At 40.0% G+C, this 9809-nt stretch overlaps 2 protein-coding genes across 5 annotated transcripts; one reads left to right on the plus strand and one right to left on the minus strand.

The window, feature by feature from the left end:
• The first annotated feature begins 687 nt into the window (after window positions 1–687).
• stk38b (serine/threonine kinase 38b) lies at window positions 688–6546 on the plus strand. The gene is made up of 12 exons (XM_056759399.1): window positions 688–976; window positions 1838–2008; window positions 2086–2137; window positions 2698–2820; window positions 2903–2986; window positions 3267–3545; window positions 3675–3777; window positions 3857–3918; window positions 3996–4113; window positions 4515–4734; window positions 4820–4914; window positions 5608–6546. Exons 2-12 carry the CDS (start codon window positions 1878–1880, stop codon window positions 5745–5747), a joined length of 1407 nt encoding a protein of 468 aa, XP_056615377.1. The 5' UTR covers window positions 688–976; window positions 1838–1877; the 3' UTR covers window positions 5748–6546.
• Window positions 6547–6730: 184 nt separating this feature from the next.
• kctd20 (potassium channel tetramerization domain containing 20) lies at window positions 6731–9364 on the minus strand. 4 transcript variants are annotated; one of them, XM_056759400.1, is made up of 8 exons: window positions 9206–9364; window positions 8894–9052; window positions 8649–8817; window positions 8043–8145; window positions 7843–7963; window positions 7572–7784; window positions 7390–7500; window positions 6731–7301 (listed from the first exon to the last, which is right to left on the minus strand). In XM_056759400.1, exons 3-8 carry the CDS (start codon window positions 8807–8809, stop codon window positions 7024–7026), a joined length of 987 nt encoding a protein of 328 aa, XP_056615378.1. In that variant the 5' UTR covers window positions 8810–8817; window positions 8894–9052; window positions 9206–9364; the 3' UTR covers window positions 6731–7023. The 4 variants fall into 4 exon arrangements, with proteins under 4 accessions (XP_056615378.1, XP_056615381.1, XP_056615379.1 ...); XM_056759403.1 differs by having other exon boundaries at window positions 7572–7769; window positions 9206–9363; XM_056759401.1 differs by having other exon boundaries at window positions 8894–9113; window positions 9206–9360.
• Window positions 9365–9809: the final 445 nt, after the last annotated feature.

Here is a 9809-nt window from a genome sequence, read left to right on the forward strand (position 1 = left end):
CGTCACGGAGGCGCAGGGCCGCGCAGGCGATGAGATGACTCGAGCGCCTCGTGATGCGCGGATGGTGCGCATGATAAATGTGAACAGAGCGCCCAAGAAAACATTTTCACGTCGAGATTCATCTATAACTTTTCATTTAACACTTTAGGAAATAAAGCGACAGTGTAACTCATTAAATTCAAGGAATGGTATCTTAAAATACAATTTTTATAGACTTCTGTAAAGTAAATTAATTGTGTAAAACAATACTTGTTTATGTTGGCGTGTTGGACAATACTTATTGTGTTGTCTCCATTATTTATGCATATTAGAATTATAGTATTAACATATCGTATTATTAGTAAAAGTTTAAAGAAATATGAATAATGATCTAATATTTGTTACATGATTTTTTTTTCATTAATTAATATTAATTTGTACTTTTAATTTAGCCGTTGCAGCACATTTATATTATATAAATAAAACGTTATATTAGTATTTAGGTATATTTTCTGTTTATTTGTTTATACTTGTATACATTTGTTTAAAGCCTATATATAGAGTATAGAGGGTGCATAAAATGTCAATACAACCCATTTGAATAAATGCTTAATCTTAGATTTTTTTTTAAAGTGATGAAACAATACCACATACTAAAATAACTCAATGCCCCCCCCCCCCTCTCTCTCTCTTTATGGGTGGAGCGTTTTATTTCATTTCTGCTCGTCATCAGTGAGAAAAGGCAGAAGTTTATGAGAGACTTTCCTCTTGAGTTGATGCTGAAGCTCAACCCGCAGAACTTTAATACACAAACACACACAGACACTTTTCTTTTGTTTTCTTGACGCGCATGCACGTGAAACCAGGAACATTCTCCCGTTTTTCTTTTCTTTCTTGTTTTGGGAACCGCTTCATGTGTGTTTGCCAGGAGAAAGGGATCTGCGGGACATCTCCTCCGTAAGGATCCACAGAAACAGGCCGACCGTCTTTAAATCAGGTATTTGATTGTGTTTTTTTCACTCTTGTTTTGTTTAAATGCGAAGTTTGATGCGTTTAGTGGAACGTTGGCAGCTGACGTCACCGCGTAGCCCCGCCCCGCATCTATTGTTCCACAATTACATGTTGTGTGTTTGCATCATGCTGTGAGATGTGATGGACGCGTTCAGAATTTATTTATTAAGTTTAGCAAGTTTACTCTTGAAATCAATAAATAGGAAATAAAATAAAATCGGCAAGATTTCACGGATTTTTAAGCATATTTCAGAATCTAAATATTTCTAAACATTAATAGAACTGGGTTTAATGTGTAAATAAATTTAATATTTATATGTAAATAAAACGTGTTATAGGATTGACAACATTCAAGGTTTTCGTGAATCGACTGATATGTATAAGAATTTAAGATTAAGAAAAGACTTAAAGAACTAAGATAATATATTTAACTGTTTAATTTAGTATAGTTTATAGTTTATAGTTTAAAATAAGATAATAGTTTAGTTTTAATTTGATTTGTTAATGTGGACAGCATGTTTCTCTGTGTATTTATACACCAAACCAAAATGTTAATGAACAGACTGAATAATTTCTGCCAAACACAGCTCGGCTTTTATGATCATTTGTGTTTTTCCAAACCCTGAGCCACAGACAGAAACATGTTATTAAAAAGCTTTTTCAAAATGGAACCACAATAAAACTGCAAATACTCAATATTCACACATATTATTAATATTATAATATTAATAATATTATATCATATTATTATTTACATCAGAATATAGACAAAATTACATCTCACAGAAGCTCATCTTTGTTGTCTGTTGTGTGTTTAACTGAATTCTTCTGCCATAACGTTTAATAGATCTGCATTCAGACCGGACTGATTGGGTGTGCCGGTAACTATGGCGACAAGAGGCCACGCCTCCAGCTCATTAATGAGTAACCACACCAAAGAGCGAGTGACTATGGCCAAGGTGACGCTGGAGAACTTCTACAGTAACCTCATAGCCCAACACGAGGAACGAGAGATGAGGTGCGAAAACATGACGGTACACAAACACACAAACTGAAATATAACCAACACAGTCATCAACACCGTTCTGTGCACAGGCAACAAAAACTGGAGAAAGTTATGGATGAAGAAGGACTGCCTGATGAAGAGGTGACACACACACGCAAACATCAAACACACTTTACACACGCAAACGCGTACAAACACACACACACACACATGCACATGCATGCACTTGCATGCGCACACACTCAAACACATCAAACACGTAAACAACACCACGCACAGACACACACGCACAGACACACACGCACAGACACACACGCACACACACACGCACATCAAACCAAACCAAACATCAATCACACAGACATCAAACACACACAAGCAAACTTACACACACATCAAACACACATACCTACTCACACACACGCATGCACCTGCATGCGCACACACACAAACACACACACACACATGTATACACCAACAAACACACACCAAACACATGCATGCACCTGCATGCACACAAACACATATCAAACACACACGCACATACACACACCACCAAACAAACACACACACACATCAAACACGTACACACCACAAAACACACACCAAACAAACACACACATACACACACCTCACACACACAAACAAACATATCAAACACGTCTTTAAATGGGTGAGTAGAGTTGTGTGTTGTGCTTCAGAAATGTGTGCGGCGTTCTCAACACGCTCGCAAAGAGACCGAGTTTCTCCGTCTGAAGAGAACCAGACTGGGTTTAGATGACTTCGAGTCTCTGAAGGTGATTGGACGAGGAGCGTTTGGAGAGGTGAATATGAAACCACGTGTTTGAAACTACACAAATGATTGTGAAACATAGATGAAGACATTTGTGTTTCTGGTGCGGTCAGGTGCGTTTGGTGCAGAAGAAAGACACGGGTCACGTGTACGCCATGAAGATTCTCCGTAAAGCCGACATGCTGCAGAAAGAGCAGGTGACTCACGCTGAACATGTCATTATCATCAACAAATACATATACAGTATGCGTTTCTTCTGAAGATATTTCGAAGAATGTCAGATCTCGCACCCCCATTGACTCCCACAGTAGAGTCAATGGAGGACGAGATCTGACATTCTTTTAAATATCTTCCTGTGTGTTCAGCAAAACTAAGACATTTATACAGGTTTGGAACAATCTGAGGGTGAGTAAATGATAACAGAATTTTCATTTTTGGGTGAAGTGTCCCTTTAATAAATGTGTGTGTGTGTGTCAGGTGGGTCACATCCGTGCGGAGCGAGACATCTTGGTGCAGGCAGACAGTTTGTGGGTGGTGAAGATGTTCTACAGCTTTCAGGATAAAATGAATCTCTATTTGCTGATGGAGTTTCTGCCAGGAGGTGACATGATGACCTTACTGATGAAGAAAGACACGCTGACTGAAGAAGAGACTCAGTTCTATGTGGCTGAAACGGTTCTGGCTATCGACTCCATCCATCAGATGAGCTTCATTCACAGAGACATCAAACCAGACAACCTGCTGCTCGACTCAAAGGTCACAGACACACCCACTGCACACAGGAAGTGACTCAATGGTCCACTTCCTGTGCCTTCTTCTGCTTTCGCTCGGCTACTGTGATTGGCCGTGAGGCGGTTTCATCACAATTCATGTGTGTGTTTTTAGGGTCATGTCAAGTTGTCTGATTTCGGTTTGTGCACGGGACTCAAAAAAGCTCATCGGACCGAGTTCTACAGGAACCTGAGTCACAGCCACTCCAATGATCTGAGTGAGTGACGCAGGAGTTGTCGTGACGACGCATTTGCCACAATCGTCTGTGATATTATACTAATGTTTTCTCCTCTCAGCGTTCCAACACATGAACTCCAAGAGAAAAGCAGAGACGTGGAAGAGGAACAGAAGACAGCTGGTAAGTGATCGTGAGAGCGCCGTCAATCATCGTCGGCTCACGGGAAATGATGCCTTGTTTTGCTCCGCCCCTTTCAGGCTTTCTCCACAGTGGGGACTCCGGATTACATCGCGCCAGAGGTCTTCATGCAGACTGGATATAACAAGCTCTGTGATTGGTGGAGCCTGGGCGTCATTATGTACGAGATGCTGATCGGTACGACGAAAATTACGTACACGTTCTAATTGAGAGTAAAAATAAATGTTAGCGATAATGTGAATTTTGGATCTGTGCTCTGCTTATTAAAGATGTTGTTTCCATAGAAACAACTATCTAACGTTAATATTACTATGTATTCATAAATTAAAATAAAATAGATTTAATTTAATTCAATTTATGAATAAGTTAATTTAAGTTATGTTAATTTAAGTTAAATTGTTAAGTTAAGTAATGTGAAATTAAATTAAATTTACTTCGGCTAACATTCTTTCAAAAATGGTTCTTGCAGTAATGTTAAATGACCGTTTTTCAATATTGAATGTATTTCTAAACATAAACAAACAATCTAAACAATATTCAGAATGAACCGTTGACATCATTGTGTTGTGTTTTCACAGGTTATCCTCCGTTCTGCTCTGAAACTCCTCAGGAGACGTACAAGAAGGTGATGAGCTGGAAGGAGACACTGGTTTTCCCGCCGGAGGTGCCGATCTCGGAGCGAGCTAAGGAACTGATCCTCAGGTTTTGCTGTGAAGCCGATCATCGCATCGGAGCGGCCGGCGTTGAAGAGATCAAGAGAAACGCGTTCTTTGAAGGGGTGGACTACGATCACATCAGGTCTGATGCTTTTGTGTGTCTTTGTGATTGAATCTTTGTGGTTTATTAAAATGGTTGCTTGGGTTCTCATGAGGGTTCTTCACAGAGAGAGACCTGCTGCCATCCCTATCGAGATCAAAAGCATTGATGACACATCAAACTTCGACGAGTTTCCAGAGTCTGACATCCTACAGCCGACACGTGAGTCTACACTAGCATACTGCCCACTATCTACTCCATTACCGTGATAGCACGCATACATCAGATTTACATCTGCAAAACGTCTTTGTTTGATTGTTTGCTTAGCTTCTGTCAGACGTCCTTTAGACGTCTATAAGAAGTTTATGATTTAGAATGTAATTTATAATGCTGCGTTCCCACCAGAGGCGAATGATGCTTTACGCGCGAGTACTTAACTTACATGTTAATTCAATGCAGAGACGCGATAGGATATCCTGTGGCGCGAATTGAGTGTTTCGGGCGTTTTACTCTATTTGAGCTATATATATATATATATATACATACGAGACTGGAGCCGCCTGTCAGAAGCCCCTCCCATGACGTCAATTCGCGTCTGTTGTGGAGCGGATTTCACAAGCAAATGAAGCGAGTAAATTTAAATTTTTCAAGCGTCCATCTACGCACGATTTATTTGCGCAAGTCGCGTTTGGTGGGAATGCTCTAGAAGACTTTTAGCAGATGTTCTCCAGATCTTTAGCAGACGTCTTACAGACGTACCTGCGCTATCCATCTGTTCTTTTGATCTATTTAGTATGCATACCTAAAAATGGCGTTTTGATGTTTTATGCTATATCCTTCATGCATAAACAGAACGTGATGTTATAATAATCATGTTGTGGTGTAGCTTGAATATTTGTCTGTTGTCTTGTGCAGCGCCAGCGGTTACCAGCACTCATCCCGAGTCTGACTATAAGAACAAGGACTGGGTTTTCATCAACTACACCTACAAACGCTTCGAGGGTTTGACAGCCAGAGGAGCCATTCCATCATACATGAAGACAGGCAAAAGATGAACCTGCTTCCATCTGATCTTCATCGGCTGACGCTACCAAAGAAAAGATTTTTGCTCTTCTACTTTAAAAAACGCGTTTGCACTGCTGGATATTTCTGTCGTTTGATTTTCATCAGAATGTAGTTTTCTTTGTAACAGCGGAAACTGTTTTTTATATTCTTCTAAACTCTTCGTGTCTTCAGTGATGAATTATCATTTGCTTTTATAATATATATATATATATATATATATATATATATATTGTGCCTTGTAACTTTGTATTTGGAAAGAAACTCATGCTGGATTTATTTTGTGCTTTTATTCTGATTTTATTGACAAATTCTGGGTGGAAGCCCATGGATGCATAGCAGATGTATGTTTGATGCACTCAAGTGTTATAGTTCTTTTGCATGCGTATGTCCCTTTTAATCTTGTTTTGAAGCTTCTTTTTTTGGTTATGTAGCTTTGTGACAGATAAATTTGACTGGTACTGATTTGACTTTCAAAGGTACAGACGGTCACAGGGTACAGCGCTATAAACCTGCCAACAAAACAAGCATTTACGCTTTGTGAACACATGGTCATGATGTTTGCGGTACACTTAATAATGTCATGTATAAAAACCACAGGTCTTGTGTCCTGATGGACTCTTCAAACACTTTCCACATGTTTTGATAACTTTGCTGTTCAACATCTAGTGCTGGATTTTTATAAAGATATTTAACCCAGCTGTAGTTCTTTTAGAAGGATGTTGTTTGTCGGATGAACATCTCTTCAGTATTAGGGTTGTGGACATGCAATAAAAACCTGTAGATGCCTAAGTTTGTTTCATTTTTAAATACTACATTTGAAAGTTACAAAGAGACATCCGATATTTCTTCGCTGTCAGGCAAACCTCGTGCTTCAATATTTTTTTATTATTATTTATTACTTTTGGTCACCCATTTTCTTTTGCAAATATTTTATTACATTTTAAATAATTTATCACACATATTAAACAAAATATAGATATATTTTTAATTTATTTGAATGTTTAAATCCTTTAAATTGGTTTCAGAGACAACATTTCCACCCAACAGTGCCTATCGTCACTTTATAATTTAATTTATCAAACACTTTTCTCCAAAGCAAATCTAAGTTATAATAGTCAAGACAAAACGCACTCTTTACCTCAAGAGACGCAAATGTTTGTTTTTGGTTTTATGATAGTCGGCTTCCAATTAAAGTGTTCCATTTACCACGTTTTACATCCATTCTGGCACTAGTATGAATGAACACTGAAAAGATGGGTTCTGTCTTTAGTTTACTGTTTGTTCGGGGGTGAGAGGGGCGGGGCCGTTCAGACGATCCAACTCATCCACCTGCGGAGTGGGCGTGGCTCTCACAGTCCCCTCCCCCAAGGCCGTGATGAGGTTTGGAACGCTCCTGCTGCGCACGCACTGGAAATCCACGTGTCTGCTCTTGCCCTCCTCTTTCTCCCAGGACAGCTGAATGAACGGACGCTGGACGTAGCTGTAGATGACCTCTGACCTCCCACCTGGACGCCGCTTCACCTTCTCTTTGCAGGTGGGGTAACCTGAGAGACGAGAGATGAGTTCACTGGAAGGTTCTGGAGACGACGGCGAAGCGTCTGAGCATGTGTGTGTGTGTGTGTGTGTGTTCACCTTCAATCCCAATGCGTATGTTTTTAAGGCCTCTCTCCTTCAGCATGGCTTTGGCCACGTCTCTGTTCTCGATGAACTTGAAGAAACGGAAGAGCTTGGTGCTGTACGAGACTACAGACGCAGAAAAACACGCTGTAAACAATCACGTGTGTATAAAGGAAGTGTGTGGGTCAGGTACTCACTCAGTGAGGTTTCCTCGCCCAGCGGTGGAGGATTGTCACAGTCCCAGTCGACGGTATCATCGTCCGTGAGAACCACGATGCGACACTCTCTCTCTCCATCCTGAGCGCTCGACACCATCGCCGGAAGCAGCAGCTCCTCCAGAAACGCCTGAAACTGCCGCCGAGCGCCGTCATTGGACAGCTCATGCAGGAGAGCGCCTGATTGGACGGAAACTTTGTGGGTTTGATCGTGTGTTTTTTATGCCTGCGAAAGTGTGTATTTATGACTCACTGAGGTCTCGGCATCTGACGGTGTTGCAGTCGAAGTTTATACACAGATAATCGCAGGCTTCCCGTAATTCAGCCACAGATACGCCCTCAGGACAGTGCAGCACCCCGAGCCGATAGTAATCCTGAGAGACACACACCTCTGCCATGTTTAACACGTTCAAGACGGATCAAGAAAGACTGAAATGTGTTGTGAAGACGCACCAGAACGATTCTGAAGATGTTGGCACCGATGCCCTCTGCGATCTCGTATTCTCCTTTAGAGTTGGGTCGTGTGAAACTGTGCTGACGCGCTCGGCCAAACATTCTGGAAAAAACACGCTCAATTGAATAAAGTGAAATGAATAATAAATAAATGAATATAATAGAAGGTAAATCAAATAAAGTACAGGCACAGAAAATAATAATTTAAATTTAGCTAAAAAATTACTAAAACTGAAATTTAAAAAATTATCAAACCTTAAAAGTAAAATAAAATGTGCAGACATAATAATATGCACATAACAAAAAGTGAAACACAAAAAATTGCAAATTGCTTTCCTGTAGCTCAGTGGTAAGAGCAGTGCGTTAACGCAGGTTTATGGTTTTATGGTAAATTTATTCCATCTCAGGGGATTGCAAATACCTATGTAAAATGTAAAGGATACAGCAATGTAAGTCGCTTTGGATAAAAGCGTCTGCCAAATGCCTAAATGTAATGTAAATAAATAAAATAAAATACATTTTGTTGCAGCTGTTTGCCAATAAAGTAAGCAAATAATAATGTTTTTCTTTTTGATGGGTGTAAAAAAAAGGTCGTGTGTTCAGTACCTTCCTAACACTGTATCGGGGTAAACGCTAAATACTGCAGGATCCACCACAAAACGAGTCCCATCGACCACTAGTGTGACCCTGTCGTGTGATAATGGGCGTGACTGTGAAGGCCACACCTCCTTCGGGGCATCAGCCCCGCCTTCTGCTCCCGCAGACATCCTCCAGGCTGCAGATAAAAACATCAAATAAGTTTTATAATCTTGTTTTGCTTTACAGTAATAGAAACGATATCTCGGGTTTACCTGGGTGTTCCTGATCTTCTGTAGACCTGATAAGACAGTCTGTTTGTTTAAAAGAAGGAGGCCATATGGTGCACGTGACCTTATAAACTCCTTACAGACCTCTGACTGGCACACGTCCGGTTTAACCCCACAGACACCCACTCTCCGGTCTGACCCGGTCTAAATGATCATAGATATACCAGAGTACGGTCTAAAAGAGCATCATACCGTCACACATATCCTGAAATATTTTGTACATAAATACAACAAATCATGACATGGTATTACATTTAATATTGTTAATCCTACGGTACCTTTGTACTTAAAACTCACCTTTATATGATTAAAACTTCTACAGCAGCATCAGCTATAGATTAGTATTTGTGTAAAGTCTCGATTTCCAATAGCTCGTGAGAATAAAACTGAACACCGTCTTATTTTGGAGTAATTTTGTTTGTCGATTCAAACAACGCACTTTTTGAACAACATTTTACTCACGAACTAGAATCTACCGGGGACGCGCAACAGGCGCGCGACCGGCGCGCTCGCGAATTAACATAATCCTGCACTTGAGGCCGCTGAGGAGCGCGGCAAGCGCGCGCAGAGCTGCTGAGGTAAAAGTTTACATCTCTGACGACTCATTTACACCAGAGGAGTTTATAAAGCAAAAGGTTTGATTTGAAAAGTATTATTAAAATGTAAAAGCTAATACTGATGTGTTTAAATTCTGACGTGTAATCTAAAGTTAGCAAAGAAATATCATAAGCGGTTATGAAAACACGATGTTTGATATTCAACAACGACACGCAAAATAAATAAGGAAACAGTTTTACATTTTAGAATAATTCAACTCTATTTACTTTTAGCACTTTACAATTTTGCATATTGGTCTGCAAAGCAGTTTTACAGTCAAACATATTAGCACAGAAAATAAAGA

Source organism: Triplophysa dalaica, chromosome 10 (assembly GCF_015846415.1).
Source record: "Triplophysa dalaica isolate WHDGS20190420 chromosome 10, ASM1584641v1, whole genome shotgun sequence".
Lineage (NCBI taxonomy): Eukaryota > Metazoa > Chordata > Actinopteri > Cypriniformes > Nemacheilidae > Triplophysa > Triplophysa dalaica.